Here is a 19,804-nt window from a genome sequence, read left to right as displayed (position 1 = left end):
GTGCAGCCTAAAAGTACCAGCTGCAATTGCAACCGGTACTGATGTGAGCATCAGTACCGGTTGCAATTGCAGTCGGTGATTTTAGCTTGGACCGATGGCTCAAGGTTCCTAGAGAGAACTTTTGGTACCGGGTCGTAGCACAATCCGGTACAAATGATTAAGATTCAGCACCGGTCGGTACCACTGCCCGGGACCAATGAAGGAAAGATGATTTGGTACCGGGTGATAGCTTGCACCGGAACTAAAAACATGACTTTTGGCACCGGTTGAAAGAATCACCCGGTACCAAAAAAAATGGCCGCACACTCACCCTCCTGGATATTTTAAAGTCCCTGTCATCTCATCTCTCGTTCCTCGTCTCTCCCATCTCTCATCTCTCATCCTCATCTCTCATCCACCGCAGCCATGGCGCGCCGGTGCTGCGGGGCGGCCTGGGGTGGGGCACGCGGTGCGGTGGGCGGGGCGGCGCGGGCGTGGGGTGCGGCGCCCCTCCCCCACTGCTCGGAGCGGGCGTAGGGCCGGTGCGGGCGTGGGGTGCGGCGGCCCCTCCCCTCCTCTCGCGGCGCCCCCTTGCCGTGCCTCCCTACTGCTCCCCCTCGCCACGAGGCGGAGTGGCCACGGCGGCGCGCACGCGAGGCCGGCCGCGGCGAGGCGGAACGGCGGCGGCGCATGTGTGGGAGGGGGGAGGAGCAGCAGGGGCGCCCACGGCGGCGGACGGGTGCGGTGGTGGCGGAGGCCCTCGCCGAATCCACGGCTGCGGTGGGCGGATCCGCACCGGCTGCGGCGCGCCATGGCGGGAGGGCGGCGGCAGCCGGCGGAAGCGCGGGCGTGGCGAGGGCGGAGCGCGGCGGCTCCTCGCCGAAGGCGGCGCGGTGGCCTTCCGGCCTCTCTCTTGTTCCTCGTCCGCCCATTGCCCCAAATCCGGTCTCTGTTTTCCCGCATAGCCTGATTCCGAAACGCCCCCCCCCCCCCAACCCAACCTCGGAGGTGCGCACGGGCCGCCACCGCCGCCGCTGCCGATGAGGTGTGCGCGAGCCCCCCACGCCGGACTTCCTGGAGTACATGCTCAAGCTCGAGAAGGAAGGCGGCGACGGCAAGGCCACATCCAACACCGTGGAGTGGGCCATGGCGGAGCTGATGCGGAAGCCGCGGCTGCTGGCCAAGGTGCGGGAGGAGCTGGACGCGGTGGTGGGCCGGGACGCCGTCGTGGAGGAGGCGCACCTCCCCCAGCTGCCCTACCTGCACGCGGTGCTCAAGGAGACGCTGCGGCTGCACCCGGCGCTGCCGCTCATGGTGCCGCACTGCCTCGACGCGGACGCCACCGTCGCCGGCTACTGCGTCCCGGCGGGCAGCCGCGTGCTCATGGTGATTTTTTTCTTACTTTTTTGAAATAGAGATGAGATGCAATGGATTGTATCTATCTTATTAGATTGTATCTATCTTGCGAACGAGCTCTGAATGCTTTGTGGGATACATGAGTATTTTGTTTGGGTTGATTCAATATTTTTTGGTTGAGTTTTTCGATTGAATCGTTGATTCTGGTAGTGGAGGATGGCAGGGGAACGGGGAGAAAGTGCAAGGGAACAGAAAACAGGAGAGGATGCGAGGATGCGAGCGAACAGGCGTAACGCCCTTTGGCACCGGTACCGGTTGGAAATACCAACCGGTACCAAAGGGGCTGCCACCTTACGTCAGCGTAGCAGCCTCTTTGGTACCGTTTGGTATTTCCAACCGGTACCAATGGAAGCCTAAGGCACCGGTTGAAAAACCCGGTGTCTTAAGGCGAGGCCATTGGTCGCGGTTGCGGGGCACCGGTTGGGAAACCGGTGTCTTTGGCCCTTCTCAGCCGGTGCCCAAGGCCCGTTTTCTAGTAGTGTTGGGAAACGTAAGGGGGAGTTGCAAAAGCTTACGCAACGGATGCAGTTACGCAAGCTAATATATGAAGATGTGTTTACATGATCCGAATCCAATTATACTGTTTACATGGCCAATTCAAATATTTGTTTATAGTAGATGGTCGAAGATTCTTTTCTTTTGTTAACATACACATGCACGTTCTCATGGTTTGAAAAAAATTCATGAATAATGAGGAGATTATATCACTAATTTTTGAAGGAATGCCCTCGATCACTCTGTTTTTTTATCCATTCCCTTTCCTGCGGTGCCTGCGCTGTCAGTGCAACAACAACGTCATCACGTTATCGTTAAAGTTACCCAAAGCTAAGGTTCAGATTAGATGTTTCAGTTCTGCATTTGCTGAGTACTGTATCGTATAATACTAGCCACGCGTATGCGTATCTCTGTCGTTGCCGTTGTTGCCGGGTGGCGCGACTCTCTCTCTCTCTGATCTTGTGCGCATGACAACGCCAGCTGTATTTGCTTTAGGTGGCCCCAGCCGCAGCGATGGCTAGAGAGGAATCAGGCCGCAGCTTGTCGCGCGCCGCAGGTACGCGTAGTGGGCAGGGCCACGCACACAGTGGCACAAATATTGAAACACGGACCAAACAGTCACCCACTTGTTCATACTAAATTTAAGAATAAATTTTGTTTGAAGATACAGTTATCATTTCTTCGGTCTCCAGTCACCCACTTCAGTTTTCCACACTTTTCTCCCTGCAAAGCGGTAGCCAAAACTTCAACGTCCCCGCCAATTTGTTCAGCAGTACCTTCCGGTCCCTTCATTTCTTCCCCTGTAAACACATATCATTTCTTAGTTTCCAAATACACCCAAATAATGCAGCTCCACACATGTTAAGCACACTGTTTTTCGTGTTACTTATCTGTCACTCTCGACATATTCCGAGGAACTGTTCTATCAGCTCAGCCCTATACTGTGCCTAAACTGTTTAGGCCTGGTTTATATGCAAAATTCCAAAACTATCACATCGAATGTGTGCGGCACATGCATGGGGTATTAAATCTAGATGAAATAAAAAAACTAATTGCATAGTTTGTGAGCCTAATTAGGCCATGATTTGACACTAAATTGCTACAGTAATTGCTACATTACGCATGTTCTAATGATAAATTAATTAGTCTTAATAAATTTATCTCTTATTTTATAGACGAGTTCTGTAATTAGTTTTGCGATTAGTCTATGTTTAATACTACAAATGTGGAAAAAATTCCTTTTAAAAACTTTACATGATGCATCTAAACAAGACCTTAATTTATTCATACACCCACCTTTAAATCATGACAATCAATAACAAAGATGATTCCAATATACTATTCCGTTGTCTGTTCGAGAGAATACATGTACTATGCCATATATACAGGAGAGTACAATCTTACTAGAAGAAATGCAATGTAATCACTCCGTTTCAAATTATTAGTTGTTTTAATTTTTCTAGATGTATAATTTTTGCTATTTATTTAGATATATATTATATCTAGATCTATGTATTGCAAAACCTATATATTTAAAAATATCAAAATGGCTAATAATTTAGGATGGAGGAAGTAACCTCTTATCTGTCTAATAAAGCACATAACTATTATTTGCGTCTCTATTAAAGGATCATATTTTATTTCATACGGGGCCGGCAGCCCACCAAGACAGCCTGAACTCACTATTTGCTCTGCTAGTGAAGTGGGGCATCAACATCACTATGTCCGGTCTGTCCCGTCCTTTTCCACGGCTTTAAATGCTACTGCTACGGGCAGCTGGATTGGGGCCCTGTGTTCCCTTTAAAGTAACTATTATAGAAGGCTACAATCAAACTAAATACGAGACGGAAGAAAGAAGAAGAAGAAGAAATTGGTTGCAAACTTACAGACAGTTTCGACACAAAAATTAAAAAAAAATGTGAGATAGATAAGTGGCCATGTATTAATGGTGGATAGTTAAATTATTACACTAATGGGTTAAGAGATGAGCTCATGAGCTATATAGATTCCTGCAGCCAGCAATGAACTAAATTATTAGTTTTGCTCTTACTCTGATACAAATGCGGCCCGTCATGAGGAAAAGGCGGTGGCATGAGATGAGCATCGGCTTTACCACAGACCAGTGAAAGGGAGCTAGCTGCAGAGAGAGCAATGGAGGCGACGGCACCAAACGACTGAGCACCATATATTCCTGCAGTTCTTGCAGTCAGTAATAGACTAAATTATTAGTTTTATTCTTAGAGGTTGTTTGGTTTGAGGGGCTAAATTTTAGTCTATGTCACATCAAAGTGAATCTTAGTATTTAGAAGTATTAAATAAAAGTTAATTATAAAACTAACGGTAGAACTCTATTGCTAAACTGCGAGACGAATCTAATGAGGTATATTAATTTATGATTAACGGATGGTTACTGTATCATTGTAGCAAATTATGAATTAATTAGGCTCATCAGCTATCAAAAAATATTTATAAATAAATTTTATTTGATACTCTAAAATAATAAAATTCCTTTCGATGTGACAGAGATAGAAAAAAAAATGCGGAAACAAACAAGGTCTTTAGTCTGATACAAATGCGGCCAGTCATCATGAAAAGGTGACATGAGATGAGCATCGGCTTTACCACAGACCAGTGGAAGGGAGCTAGCCGCAGAGAGAGCAATGGAGGCGACGGCACCGAGCGCCTGAGCAGCATAACGGGGCCGACCGGCCGGGTGAGGGAGCGGCGGCGTGGCTCGCCGGCGAGCGGCTCCAACGGTGCCTTGTTAGGATCTCACGCATCCGCCATCCGGCTCACGTCTGGGCGTGCGAGGGCTGGGCCGTCCGGTGAGCTGCAGCCTCGCCGGGCTGTCGCTGTGCGAGAGCCCTGCATCGACCATCGAGCAAGCAGCAAGTAATCAAGGAGCAGAGTGCCGTACTTGCCGGGCGCACTATCTCATATCTAGGCCACACGCCACAGCAGGTATATTTTCAATTACTTTCAGTTGCTGTTGCTCACAGGTTGTTCAGTTGAGTTGAGCATCTAATTTGGGAGGCATTACATAATGATAACTTTATGCAGTTATATATATGATTTGTAATTGCAGTATATTTACCTTGTGGAACGCCTGATCGCCGGTGTGAGTTTCCGAGATCTGCTGGCTCGGTCTTGGTTGTGTTCACCGATTTAACTTCAGGTACTTGCCATCTTGCTGGTGCTACTGTCTTTATCTGCCTTATTAGAGTCTAACTTCTAAATTCTGGGCATTGTGTTGCTTCCTCTGGTATATGCACAGATCTGTCATCACTCATCAGGCGTACAAGCAGCTCTGCAACGAATCCGATCCACAGAGAAATACAGCAGATCGATGGAGGCTACGGCGCTGAGTGTCGGCAAGTCCGTGCTGAATGGAGCGCTTGGCTATGCCAAATCTACCTTCGCTGAGGAGGTGGCCTTGCAGCTCGGTGTCCAGAAAGACCAGGCGTTCATCGCGGATGAGCTTGAGATGATGCAGTCTTTCATGATGGAGGCACACGAGGAGCGGGACAACAGCAGGGTGGTCAAGACCTGGGTGAAGCAGGTCCGTGACACGGCCTACGACGTCGAGGACAGTCTCCAGGACTTTGCTGTTCGTCTGCACAGGCCATCCTGGTGGCGTTTCCCTCGCACGCTACTGGAGCGGCGCCGTGTGGCCAAGCAGATGAAGGAGCTCAGGGCCAAAGTTGAGGACGTGAGCCAGAGGAATGTGCGCTACCGCCTCATCAAGGGCTCTGGCTCCAATGCTACCACCACGGCCGGGCAAGCCAACCTTATCTCTGCAGCCATATTCGGAATTGAAGATGCAAGGCGGGCCGCAAAGCAGGAGAATCAGAGAGTGGATCTTGTCCAACTGATCAGCAGGGATGACAAGGATCTTAGAGTGATCGCTGTATGGGGAACAAGTGGTGACATCGGCCAAACGACGATCATCAGGGAAGCTTACGAGAATCCAGACGTCCAAAGCAAATTTCCAGGCCGAGCATGGGTGAGGGTGATGCACCCTTTCAGCCCAAAAGACTTTGTCCAGAGCTTGGTGAATCAGTTTCAAGCAGCCGAAGGAGTTGAAAATCTGTTGGAGACAGAGAAGACAGCAACAGAATTAACTCAGGAATTCAATAGATTTGTTAACGAGAAGAGCTGTCTAATTGTGCTTAACGACATCTCAACTACTGAAGAGTGGGATCGAATTAAAAAATGTTTCCGAAATAACAGGAATGGAAGCCGGATTGTAGTGTCAACATCGCAAGTTGAAGTAGCAAGCTTATGTGCAGGGCAAGAAAGTCAAGCCTCGGAGCTAAAGCAGCTGTCTGCTGATCAGACCCTTTATGCATTCTACGACAAGGTAATACTACTAACTTTTCATATCCTTCTAATTCAATTATGTCAACAGAAGCAGAAGAATTAATTCAATTTCCAATTACCTCCTCTTGTTCTTTCTTTCATTTGTCCTTTCTGAAATGCATGTGGTCAACATTTACAAGACCAAAAACAGGCGGGTTAAACATTGTCTAGGGAAAAAAATATAAGGCTAAAGGATAATTGTAATCTGCGCTTTATTTTGTGTAGGGTTCTCAAAATGAAAAGGACTCAGTGAAGCCAGCGTCTATCTTAGATACGGCCACTAGCAGTACAAACGACCATGCAGTGCCCCTTGGTGAGATGACAGAGGATGAATCTAAGGATGTCGATGGAAACAAGGTGGCCGCGAGTCTAACTCGCAGGACGGGAAAGGATCCAGTGATGCATGCGTCTAGCTCAGATACAGCCACTAGCAGTACAAATGACCATGCAGTGGCCCTTGGGGAGATAAAAGAGGATGAATCTATGGGTGCTGATGGAAAGAATGTGGTCACAAAGAGTCTAACTCGCATCAGGACGGGTGTTGGTGCTGAGGAATCTCAACTTATTGGGCGACAGGGAGAAATACTTGAAGTTATAGAGTTAATTTCAAACAAGGACAACCACCAGGGTCAGGTGATCTCTGTGTGGGGGATGGGTGGCCTTGGAAAAACCACTCTAGTCAATGGAGTTTATTATAGCCCAAAGTTGAGTGACAAGTTTGAGAAGCGTGTTTTTGTCACAATGATGCGTCCTTTCGATCCTGCTGAGCACCTTAGGAGGTTGATTTTGGGACTACATGAAGGATTATCTACGAAGGAGGAATTGCTGGGCAACAGTGTCAGCAACAAAAGAAAGGAACTTGCATTGAAGAGTGTTGAAGATTTGACTAAGGAGTTGGCAAAACTTTTAGAAACGAAGAGTTGCTTGATTGTTCTGGATGATTTGTCATCTACTACAGAATGGGACCTGATAATACCAAATTTCCCTCAGAAGATGGAAACCAAAATTATTGTGACTACAAGGGAACAAAAGATTGCAGAGCATTGCACAGGATCAGGGAAACACGGAACCGTACGTAATCTTAAAGGTCTAGAACCTGAGGACGCAATTCGCCTCTTCAATGAAAAGGTAATATAAACGATCTCCATTTTGCTTGATTTGAGAACAGCATGCTTACAAACAATAGTGCCTACCCTAGCATTCTAAAGAGATTAGGGATGGTTCTGACATCATGTGTTTTTTTTAGCAAACATACCTGTATTTCTAGTTAAGGATACCATACATGAACATGTACAAATACACATACGTCAACACAGGATACAGAGGACAGCTGTCCCGACCTAATAGCACAAAGGCCCCTAGAAAACAAAGAAAATGCAACCAAGTCCTTGGACCATATGCAGGCCGAATCCTCTAGAATCCGTCGCCGCTGACCATCGCCGGAAGTCGATCTCCACCCACCACAGGTCGCCAGAGCTCCATCGCCAGCAGGCTTTGACAAGAGCCACAGTAGACACCCGCCCCCATGGACGAGATGGAGTAGACGCTGAAGATCCATCGGCCGGGGACGGGCCCAAAGCCCCGGTGACCCTGGATGCCGGCTCGCTGTCGCCGACTAAAGCCGCCGCGGCACAACCGAGCCAGCAGCTCCATTCCCCTGCCTTCCCCACAACCCAAAGCTGCCTCTTCACCCACGAAACCTAAGCCAAACGAGCTCACCTCGCGACGAGTTTCCGGCACAAGACTCCTGCACAGGGGGTTCACCGATGGAACCCCACCTCCACCGGCTCTCTATCGGCGTCGGAGCGGAACACCAATGGGGCGAGGACGAACCAGAGAGGACCTTATTCCATGATGGCACCGCAGCCGCCATCGCCATGACCGCGCCGCCGGGAGACAAACCCTAGATCTACTAGTACTACCACCGACCAACGGGAGAGCATCGGTCTCCACTACCTCGCGAAGCCCCATGGGCCATCGGAGGTGAGGAAAACCGCCGGCCCTGCCGGTGGAGACAGAATCGCTCTATTTCGCCTCTCTCAACTGTAGCTGGGCGAGAGAGTTCGAGAGAGCCTGCGGCGGTGCGAGCTCTCTGACATCATGTGTTTGAGATACAGTCCATGCGGCGGGAGACTCGCATGGGAAAAATGTGAAGTGTTCTATACAATTCAATTCATTTGTGTAATTTCACGATTCATATAAAGCTGACCTCCATTCTCGCACACTTCACAAACACGCATGCACACAAAGCAGTAGAAGGGACCACAATATTTGCTCTCGCTAATTTTTTTTATAAGGCCTGTTCATTCTTCTCTCCTGTTGAAACATAAAGCGAATATGTTAATATTTACTGCTTTTGTATCTATTATATTATTTCTTCTGAAGCCCTTAACGGAATGGTACTTTGCGAATTATCTTTGTTAAGGCTATTTTTCGATCTTAGAGTTTACTCGACCTACACAGTTGGCTGAGATCCCCCCCCCCGCCCCCCGGGCAAAAAAATGGAGCAGCAGTACTTTTAAATTCCTCAGCTCACATCTAACAATGATACGAATCAGCCATTTGAAAATGTTGGAAATAGGTTTGTTTGAAAAACATGATTTTATAATTGGCTTCATTGAAAACTACTTCTTACATGATGAAATACTAATATTTTCAAAAGATTACATGCGATTTTATTATATATTGTGCCAGACCCCAAAAATTTCTGTTTTGGGGATGTGAAAAATTAAAACTAGTTACACAATAGATTTTCTCATACTAATTAAATTTTCCTGACAATTAGATAAAAGCATAACACTTAATTATAAGAAATAAATATTTTCTAAACACAAATAAACAATATAATAGTTTGCATTAGGAGTTTATTATATGAAAAAAATATTTCAGAAATTGATAGAATTTGATTTCATTTTAATTAGAAATCTAGTAACCTCTTGTGGGCCAAAATTGAACCTATCTGAAGCTCGGCCCAGTTCACGTCCACCTCGTCATCTCTAATTCTCTATCCAGCACGGGAACAGCTCGCGCCAAACTGCCTCGAGCATCTCGCCCTCCAATTCCTTGTCCTCGCCCTTTAAATCTCAATGACGAAGTCCCTGTTCTCCCTTTTCACTCTCATCCATCGCCGCATGAAATTTGTCACTTAAAAATGATGTGAGATTTGTCATATTAACATTTTAATTCATTTTTTTATTAATATATATATATATATGTATATATATATATATATGTTGGAAAGGTATCGATAAATATGTCTTGGAGGCCATGTCCACAGCCAAGTGCGTGTGTTTGTGTGTGTTTTGAATGCACTGTATTCTTTAGATTTTTATTAATATAAAGATATGTAGCTCTCCTACGTATTCAAGAAAAAAAACAAGTTAACTAAAACACGATAAGGAGAACCTGTTTTTTTGGTCAATCAATCTCTCTAGACATTTCTCCATTCGACCTGTCACCATAAAGAATTGATTATCTGGTGATTGCTCTGACCATGGAATTGTTTGAAACTCTACCATCACTATCATTGTTGCCACTTCGCCTTTGGTTCACCATATAGTGCCATATCCTTCATGCCCTGCTACCTAGCCATTCCATTCTCTGCTACAGGAGATGGTGCTGCCTTCCCACCTGCTACCCAGCTCCTGATGAGTGCTGACCGGGCACCAATGGTTGTCGGGGTCGCTTGCTTCCTTGTACACTTCTGAGTTCCACCTGTACACTGCTGAGTTCCCGTTGCTGTGCGTTCCAATAGAAATGATTCAGCAGGGTAGGAATCTGAGTAGTCTGATAACCTGTATCGGATGAATATTACCTGTGATGTTGTTTGGTAAGGAACACAGGATGTCAATGTATTTGGGGAATTGCTAGTAAGCTAGTTGAAGTATTTTACACCTAACTAATTTTTCCATTGTAGTACTGAGAAATTTAAACTCTACCAATATGGCAATATCAGGTATTTGGGGAGGCTATAGATTTGGTTGACCAGGAAAATCCAGAGTTGATCAAAGAAAGGAAACAAATACTAAAGAAGTGTGACGGACTTCCCCTTGCAATTGTAGTCATAGGTGGCTTCTTGGCAAACCGACCAAAGACTGGAGCCGAGTGGAGAAAATTGAATGAGAATATCAGTGCCGAGTTGGAGATGAATCCAGAGCTTGGGATGATAAGAACAGTCCTTGGAAAAAGTTATGACGGTTTACCCTATGAACTCAAGTCTTGTTTCTTATATCTGTCCATCTTTCCTGAAGACCACACCATTAGTCAGAGACGTTTGGTGGCGTCGATGGGCAGTGGAAGGTTACTCAAGCGAGAGACGTGGGAAGTCCTCCAATGCAATTGCTGAAACCTACTTCATAGAACTCAAAAACAGAAGCATGATTTTACCATCTCAGCAATCAGTTTACAGTAGGAAATCAATTGACTCTTGCAAGGTCCATGATCTCATCCGCGACATCGCCATCTCCAAGTCAATGGAGGAGAACCTTGTTTTCAGATTAGAGGAAGGTTGTGCCTTAAGCACCCATGGCACAATTCGTCATCTTGCTATAAGCAGCAACTGGAAAGGAGATCAAAGAGAGTTCGCGAGCATCGTTGACCTCTCTCGAATACGATCACTGTCCGTGTTTGGGACGTGTGAGCCATTTTACATTTCTGACAAGATGATGTTTCTACGAGTGCTTGACTTAGAAGGCACAACTGGTCTACAGTACCATCACCTTGATAATATTTGGAAGCTTCTTCACCTAAAATACCTTTCTCTGCGAGGATGCTCTGGTATTGATCTACTGCCAGATTCATTAGGTAATCTGAGGCAACTTCAAGTGCTAGACGTCAGAGGTACATATGTGAGCGCCCTGCCAAAAACCATCATCCAGCTTCGGAAGCTACAGCACATCCATGCTGGTCGGAAATCAGATTCTGTAAAAGAAGAAAAGGACAGTTTATGTGGAGGTGTCTTCGGGGGGCAGGCGCATGTGCAACATGTTGCCTACCTATTCTTTGGAGCTTTGATGGCCCTTTCCATAAGACCCTCACAAGGCGTGATGCATGCACTTTCGCTTGCTGTGTGAAATTCCCTGGTCTTATGACGGGAGTACATGAAGAAAGAGGTGCTACGGTTCCAAGGGGGACCAGAAAGCTAAAAGACTTGCACACATTGAGGGAAGTGAATGTCGGAAGGGGAGGTGCCGTTCTACAAGACATCGAAATGCTCACGGCGTTGCGCAAGTTAGGAGTCTCTGGCATCAACAGGAGGAATGGCCCAGCATTTTGCTCAGCCATTTCCGATCTCAGCAGGCTGGAATCACTCTCGGTGAGTTCGGCAGGGAAGCCAGGTTTGCGTGGCTGCTTGGATGGAATATCCTCGCCTCCCGAAAACCTTCAGAGCCTCAAGCTGTACGGCAATCTGGAAATGTTGCCGGAATGGATCAAGGAGCTCCCGCATCTCGTGAAGCTGAGACTAGAGGGCACTAGGCTATTGGAACACGATGCTGCTATGGAACTCCTTGGGAAACTACCAAAGTTGGAAATTCTAGTTCTGTATTGGTCATCGTTTCATGGTCAAGAACTTGTTTTCAAATCTCCGCAGCCTGGAATTAGTTTCAGAAGCCTCAGGGTGCTCGTGTTTGCTGTAGAAAGAAGGTTCAACTCGGTAAAGTTTGAAGAAGGAACTATGCCTAAACTTGAGGGGCTGTTTTTGAGAGGGGATGTGGATAACGAATTTTGCTTTTCTGGGCTAGAATTTCTCGCATGCATCAAGGAAGTCCAGCTCGATGTTTACTTTGCCTGGAATGAGGAAAGGATAAAAGCCGCTCGTGATTATGAGACCCGGAACAAGATATGGGAGGAAGTAAACCAGGAACAAGCGCCCAAGAGAGCTGAACTCAAGAAGAAAATCCAGGACCAGCTCGCTCGGAATGCAAACGAACCCATCGTGACGGTGTGCTGAGTCTCGACTCTCGAACAGGTTTGTAATATTTTTGCCATTTTGCATGACTCTGATCTGCAGCATCTTTTTAAATATATATAGGCGCACAAATAATCGACATCCTTTGGCAGGTTGGATCACTGGTACACCAGGCTGAAGATCATCGGGCTGCCTGGCAGCAGCTGCCAGGCGGTTCAATTTGCTTGGCAAGTCTGCCCATGCCACCCTTCCCTGGTGCCGTAACTCCTCCTACTCTCCCAGGGCGTGCGTTTGTTGTTTGTGCTCTGTTTCGAACTTTCAACTGTTTGGCCGCGAACGTGTGTACGTGCCTGTAGGTGGTTACAAATCCACCCTTCAACCTGTTGTTTACCTACTTGCTGCTGTTATTCGAAGATGTTTTTAAATGACCAGAGTATCCAATGTTATTATTTGTATGTATATTGGCTCATTCAATTACTTGTTTGTAAATGATGAGGCACCAAAGTTCGTTTCCTTTAGTTGTTAACATGCACATCCACACGACTCTGATATGTAACCTCTTTCTAGTACTACACAGACGGTGCAGGGAAAGGTGTGGGCTGGCGCTGCCGCCTCAAATCTTTCTTCCAGCAACCAGCACTGCGCATATTTATTTCCATCTTTGTGCAGTAATAACCAGCTTTAGCAGATCGAGTTTTGTTGTAGTCTTGGGTTGTGACTATATTGGGAAACGTAAGGGGGGGGGTTGCAAAATCTTATATATGCAACGGATGCAATTTATTATGCAAGCTAATATATGAAGATGTGTTTACATGATCCGAATCCAATTATACTGTTTACGTGGCCAATTCAAATATTTGTTTATAGTAAATGGTCAAAGATTCTTTTCTTTTGTTAACATACACATGCACGTTATCATGGTTTGAAATTTTTTCATGAATAATGAGAAGATCGTATCACTAATTTTTGAAGGAATGCCCTCGATCACTCTGTTTTTTTATATCCATTCCCTTTCTTGTCGTGCCTGCGCTGTCAGTGCAACAACAACATCACGTTATCGTTAAAGTTACCCAAAGCTAGGTTCAGATAAGATGTTTCAGTTCTGCATTTGCTGAGTACTGTATCGTATAATACCAGGCGCGCGTATCTCTGTTGCCGTTGTTGCCGGCTTGCGCGACTTTCTCTCTTTGATCTTGTGTGCTCCCCCCTGCTGTCACCGTGGCCGCCCCACTCCTTCAGGCCTGCTGCCACACTGTTTCTTCTTCCACCTCCAAACCTTCAGCATTTCCTCCTCGTCTCCTGCAAGCACGCGAGAGTTCTTTTTCCTTTTTTTTAAGTGCATCATCCAGCATGTAGGTTGTTGGAGTAATGGGCTTGGCCCATTTATTCTAAAAGCATTAAAAGAATTTAAAGCCCACTATTAATGCTAGGGAATCAATGTTTAATTCCGTACCGGGAATTGAGGAGGATCTCAACCGACTTTAAAGGTGGACTTCTTGTACACCACTTGTGAAGCCGGTAAGAGGAGGACGGTGAACCACACGCGCGCGCGCTCGCTCGCCTCGCCGGGCCGGGCCGGGCCGGGCCGTGGCCGTGGCCGTGGCCGAGGCCGAGGCGCGGCCGGACGGGCGGCGCGGCGCGGCGCGGTGTGATGGCTATTTTGCCGTTGACAGCAATTAATCGTGCGATTAAACGTGCAATTAAATCTGTAATTAATGGCCATAACCGCATCACCTAAATGACTCTGATGGTGTCCAGGTTCAACGATCCTGAGCACCTGAGTCACTATATAAGGAGTGCCATTCCCCTCATCCATCCTGCACCAGAGCACTGAGTCAACTCGGCTCCTCTCTTCTCCCTCTCCAGTTGCAACAACTGAGTTCCCCAACGCTAATTTCTGCGCGCACAGAATTAGCGTGAGCAGGCCTCCGAAACCTTGCTCGCCTTGAGATCCTGCACGGGATAGGCGGGCAATCAGGTTTTTGGGTAACGCTTTAGCGTGACAGTCACTATATAAGGAGTGCCATTCCCCTCATCCATCCTGCACCAGAGCACTGAGTCAACTCGGCTCCTCTCTTCTCCCTCTCCAGTTGCAACAACTGAGTTCCCCAACGCTAATTTCTGCGCGCACAGAATTAGCGTGAGCAGGCCTCCGAAACCTTGCTCGCCTTGAGATCCTGCACGGGATAGGCGGGCAATCAGGTTTTTGGGTAACGCTTTAGCGTGACTGCTCAAAAATACTAAGGCTTTGCCCGATTGTACGACTACTTCCTGGTGGACGAGCCGAACGACTACGTCGACTACATTCTGGTGGCCGAACGACTACGTCGACTACATCTTGGTGACCGTTCGTGGGACTGCACTGCGAACTTCTTCCTGCACCGATTTAGTTCGACTACTTCGACTGAGGCCAACCGAGTAGATGTCTACTCCAGTTGGTAACAGCGCAGCCAATGCCTCCGGCAACGGCCCCGCTTTAGGGTACTCCCTGAAACTTTGGTTATTTATATTGTTTATGCTTATATGTGTGATAAGTATAAACATGTTCACATGTTTTATTTTACTCCTTAAAGTCATAGAAATATTGCTAGTTTATACATTTAATTTTGGAATTAAAATATACCGAAAATTGCCTAGATTTCTAACATAGGTCTGGGCAAGGAACAGAGTAACTAGCTAGGCATCTAGCAGGAATATCCATGGTTGCGCCCGCGTCTCGCCTATGGCCCGGCCCAGGCTCGGGCCCGTCCTTCATCGTGCCGTCCCTGGCCCCCTGGCCCGGCCCTATGTCTCACCGTGCCGGGTCGGGCCAGCCCACGCGCTGCAGCGACGGCCCAGGCACGGGCCCACGGGACTTTTTTCGTGCCGGGCTGGCCAGGCTAGCATGGCCAGGTTGTCGTGCCTCAGGCCCCATTCGCCTGTCGTAGCCTGCTCCCCACAAGCATCGCCCACGTCGTCCTCCCGCACCGCGGCGGCAGCGAGGTGGCGGAGCAAAACGACGGCGTGGTGGACCCCCGTGGAGGAAGAGGTGATGCGCAGGAGGAGGGGGCGGAACAGGACAGTAGTGCGGAGGAGGAGGCGGCACAGTGCATGGAGGGGAGGAGTAGTGCGGAGGAGCACCGCGGCACAGTGCACAGTGCATGGAGAGGAGGTGACGAAGAGGGCCATGGCAAGGCCTCAGCCACCGAGAGGAGGAGCCGAAGAGGAGAGAAGAGGAGTGGCGGCTTGGGAGAGGAGGTGGTCGGGAGGGGAGGGGAGTGAGAGGCGGCTAGGGTTGGATCCTTTTTTATGGCTAGGGTTGGAACTTGGAAGAGCAGGCACCAGGTAGGAGTCGAGCTATGTTTTTTACATGGTCCATGGTGTTTAGGTGGGGGTGGGCTGGGGGTTTAGCGGGCAAGGCCTGAGCCACCGAGAGGAGGAGCCGAAGAGGAGAGGAGAGGAGTGGCGGCTTGGGAGAGGAGGAGGTCGGGAGGGGAGGGGAGTGAGAGGCGGCTAGGGTTGGAACTTGGAAGAGCAGGCACCAGGGAGGAGTCGAGCTATGTTTTTTACATGGTCCATGGTGTTTAGGTGGGGGTGGGCTGGGGTTTAGCGGGCTGGTACCGGGCCGGCCATTCCTAACGGGTCGTGTCGTGCCGCCCGGCATGATGAGGTGGTGGCCGAGGCACGGCACATGGTATCGGGCCGTGCCAGCCCGGGCACGCTAACCATCGAACCTTACCGTGCTTGTGACGGGCCAAATAATCAAGTCTCGTGCCGGGCTATCGGGACTCGTGCTTTCTGGACATCTATAGTCTCGCCTCAGGGGGGCGTTGGGGGTAACGCGCGTTACCCTGAGCCCATGTGCCGCACAACTCCCTCCCCCACTCTAGAGTCCGTCTTTTAGGCCTAAATTGGCCCAACAAACATGTCCACATGTGTAAACCATTCAAATTTGTTCCGAAATATTTTTTTTGTTCTGAAAATACTTTTATTTATTGCACGAACAATAACAATTGTTCCAGCAATAAAAAAACTATTCAAAAATAAAAAAACAATTATTGGGCATTGTGCGATGATTTGACTGTCAGTCACACGTGTGACTCCTAATATTTGTGCGCCTCCAGCTTGTTGCGCACGCCTAGGGGTGGTAATGGGCCATGCCCCTAGTAATCTCTTCACAGCTTAACATGGTCTTTAAATTTTTAGTTCAAATTTGTATAGAATTAGGGCCCGACTAAAAGGTCCTGCGGGCTAAATTCCAAACCCTTTCCCACCCCTACGCACGCCTCCACCTCGCTCAAGCAGTGCACAGTTTCATGGCACAGTTACCTAGACTAGATACTAAGTAACTATGTTAGATGAGTTTTATGAGGATGAAACTCATCTCCCATCCCATGAAACTATCTCCTTCTCTATCTTTGCCATGTCAGCAACATTAATGGCATGCAACTATTCATGAAACCTTCATTGAAACTGGTCTCACGCGTTCCTGACTGTGGACCCCTGGCCATGTGTTGCGCTGCCTGCTACGGTGCTAGCCACTGAGGCCTAGGGGCAGTTGCATGCTAGCAAGGCCCCATGCTACACGCACGCCGATGCAGTGGGCGCGGCGGCTCAAGACAACACCAGCTGTTAGGGTGTGTTTGGTTGGAGAGTGAGGTGAGATGGAATGGTTCCATTCTAGATTAGAAGGATGGAATGGCTCCATCTTTATGTTTGGTTTGGAGGATGGAATGATTCTAGTTTTGTATTTGGTTGAAGGGATGTGCATCAATAGGCTCCTCGTCCGTTAAACCACGTTTTGTAGGGCTCACTTGTCATGCACCACCCTTCTCCCTCCCCTCCCCTTCCGTTCGAGAGCGCATCTGTCCGCCGCAGCCGCATGCTCGGCGCCGTGCCAGTTCCCACCGCAGCAGCCAGCTCTCTCCCTGAGAGCAAGTATTACGGCTGGCGGGGAGCCGGCTAAATCCTCGCTGGCGGAGAGAGAAAAGGAGAGAGACCGCGCAGCGAGCGTTTCGCGAGACGGTGGCTTGAAGCAGGCGAAGACGCGTGCGCTGCGCTCCCATTCGCTGCTCTGCTGCTACGCTCCTTTCGTATTCGCTGTTTGCGCTGCTGCAAAGCTGCTGCCGCATTTATTGAAGGCCACGCTGGAGTTTATCCGCCGACCAGCGAGCTGTATCATTGCCCCTGCTCTGAGCAAGCTGCTGCATTGCATGGCCATCAGGCTGCCCGCACTGGGGACGGCATCCCGCACGCTATGCGCCACGTTGGCTGCATGTCGCGTGGTTTGCCGTTTTTGCCATGCAGCGGGAGACTATAAAGCACGTGCTATCTTAGCGTTGCCTCCCGGGTTCCCTATTCCTAGCGCGATAGAGGAGGAACAGTCCCTCACGCCGGCCCTACCTCGTCTGCCTCGGCCGTTGCTCCCCCTGCCGCACCGGAGATGCTGCCGTCCCCGGCGGAGCTCATCGCGAAGGACCTCGTGCCGTGCTGGAGATGCTACTGCCGCCGCCGGAGGTTGCCCGCCGCGCCCTTTGCTCTGCCCGCCCCTGCTCCGCTCGCGCCGACAGCATCGAGGAAGAGGAGGCCGGAGCTCCACCGCCGCCGCCAGGGTTGCTCCTCCTCTGGACGGGCAGCGGAGACCCGCACAGCCACTCCACCCGCGAGGAAGATAAGGAGGAGGGATGGTGCCCCGCCGGCCCAATTCTCCGCGAGATCTTGCCGCCGCGCCCCTGCTCAGCGCCTTCGCCCAGATCCACGCCGAGGCCCGCCCGTGCTGCGGCCGGAGGGAGCCTGCCGCTGTGGGTGGGCCCCCCTCTCCGCGGCGAGGCGCGCCGCCATGGGCGGGGCCCCGTCTCTGCCAGGAGGACCGTCGCCACGGGCGTGGCCCCTGCTCCGCCGGGAGGCCCGTCGTCATGGGTGGGGCCCTCGCTCCGCCGCAAGCCGCGCCGCCATGGGGGATGGATGCAGCAGCCACAAAAGGGGACTCCGCCTGGCGCGCGCCCCGCAGCCTCTCTCCGCCCACCATGCGCGAGGGGCACCGGCGGGGAGGACGCGGACCATCCCTGAGGCCCCAGCTTCTCCGCTGCCCGAGGAGGCATGGAGGCAAAGGAGAGTCTCGCCGCCGCCCGGCCACCCCGCCGCGCGTCGATCCAGCTGGCAAGGCAGAGTAATCGCCGGCGGAGGGAGGGGCTGGGGGGGAGAGAGAGAGAGAGGCCGGGGAGAGTAAAGAAAAGAAAAAAAATTGACGTGTGGGTCCCATCTCCTGGTAGTTGGTATAGAGTAGAGATATAAACGACAAACGAGTGCAATGAAACTGGATGTAAAGAAGAGAATCACGATGACCAGAATGAAATATTCCATTTAGAGTATGAAATTGGAGTACCACGAGTACGGATAGCCTCATACCGCCATAATCAGAGCAGCCACTAGGGAACCGCAGCAGGGACTCGAGTGTGGGCGCCAGGGAGGTCCGCCGTGGCCGGATTCATCATGCCACCGCCAAAATCGCAGTCGGGGTCGCTCGATTCACAGTGTTGCCACCCAAATCAGAGCCGCCGTTGCCTGATTCACCGCGCCCCCGCTCAAATTGGAGCTGGCGTTGCCGGATTCATCGAGCTACTGCTCCAAATTGGAGATGGACATCGCCCTCCGCCCGTTGCCATCGCCTGTACGAGCCGTAGCTTGGGCTCGTCGCCGCCCGCGCTTCCAGTGGCTGCAGTGGCCCTTGGACAATCCGGTTCGGCGCTGGGAGGAAGCGTGAGACGAGGAGAGACGACGTTGGATTGGAATGAATTCGTTCGCTCATTTTCCACGAGCGAGTCCGTCCCGCATATTGAGCGAATATTCGCTCCCTAGGATCCCCGCATATTGAGCGAATATTCGCTCCCTAGGATCGTTTCGTTCCCACGTCCGCGAACCAAACAAAACATCATGGAATCGCTCCATTCCAATTGGCTCTCAACCAAACACGACCTTAATTTCTTTTGGCGCGGGCCTAGCATGGGCAGTGGCTACTGGCTAGGCGGCCCCAGGCGCAGCGTTAGCAAGAGATTAAATCCTTCCACATAGAGATTTGACCTCTAACATCATAAATATTTAGATACATATCATAGAACTCCCGTACCAATTCAACAAAAAAAATTTCCCCAACATATACTACACGGCGCTGGCCAACACGACCTTGATCTAAACGCACTACTACAAAATTCCATTAACCGAGGCGTTCTAAAATTGCCTCCGAGGCGGGCATGTTAAAAAACTGTCTCGGTTAATACCTACAATTAACTGAGGCGGTCATTTTTCATTGACCGAGGCGGTTACAAAAAACTGCCTCTCAAAATTCATTAACCGAGGCGGACGTCTTAATGTGTCCGCTTCGGTTAATACCCATATTTTTGATTTATAAAAGACCATCTCGGCTAATAGATCGAGCCCACTAAAAGCCCATTTAAGCCCAGTTGCTGAGCAGATTATATATATGGGAGCAAACCCTAACCCACTCCCCCTCCCACACTTACCAGCCGCACTCCCTCCTCCTCCTCTCCCCTCCCCCCATTCTGCGCATCTCTCTCTCTCTCTCCCTCCCTCCCTCCCTCCCTCCCCTCCCGCGCCGGTCTTACGCACGTCGGCGCTGGCCTCCGGCGGGCTCGGCCGAGGCGGACACGA

General features: G+C 49.8%; 2 protein-coding genes and 1 pseudogene across 2 annotated transcripts; all 3 read left to right on the top strand.

The window, feature by feature from the left end:
• Positions 1-984: 984 nt before the first annotated feature.
• Positions 985-1,393, top strand: LOC120646332 (cytochrome P450 76T24-like). The gene has a single exon (XM_039922946.1). The coding sequence runs from the start codon at positions 1,063-1,065 to the stop codon at positions 1,387-1,389; it is 327 nt and encodes a 108-aa protein (XP_039778880.1). The 5' UTR covers positions 985-1,062; the 3' UTR covers positions 1,390-1,393.
• Positions 1,394-4,502: 3,109 nt separating this feature from the next.
• LOC120644767 lies at positions 4,503-12,695 on the top strand (annotated as a pseudogene).
• Positions 12,696-17,632: 4,937 nt separating this feature from the next.
• On the top strand, positions 17,633-18,205 carry LOC120645778 (proline-rich protein HaeIII subfamily 1-like). Its single transcript, XM_039922518.1, has one exon. It carries the CDS (start codon positions 17,633-17,635, stop codon positions 18,203-18,205), a length of 573 nt encoding a protein of 190 aa, XP_039778452.1.
• Positions 18,206-19,804: the final 1,599 nt, after the last annotated feature.

The sequence above is a fragment of the Panicum virgatum genome, chromosome 8K, assembly GCF_016808335.1.
Source record: "Panicum virgatum strain AP13 chromosome 8K, P.virgatum_v5, whole genome shotgun sequence".
NCBI classification, from domain to species: domain Eukaryota; kingdom Viridiplantae; phylum Streptophyta; class Magnoliopsida; order Poales; family Poaceae; genus Panicum; species Panicum virgatum.
This window is presented reverse-complemented; position numbering and strand designations above follow the sequence as displayed.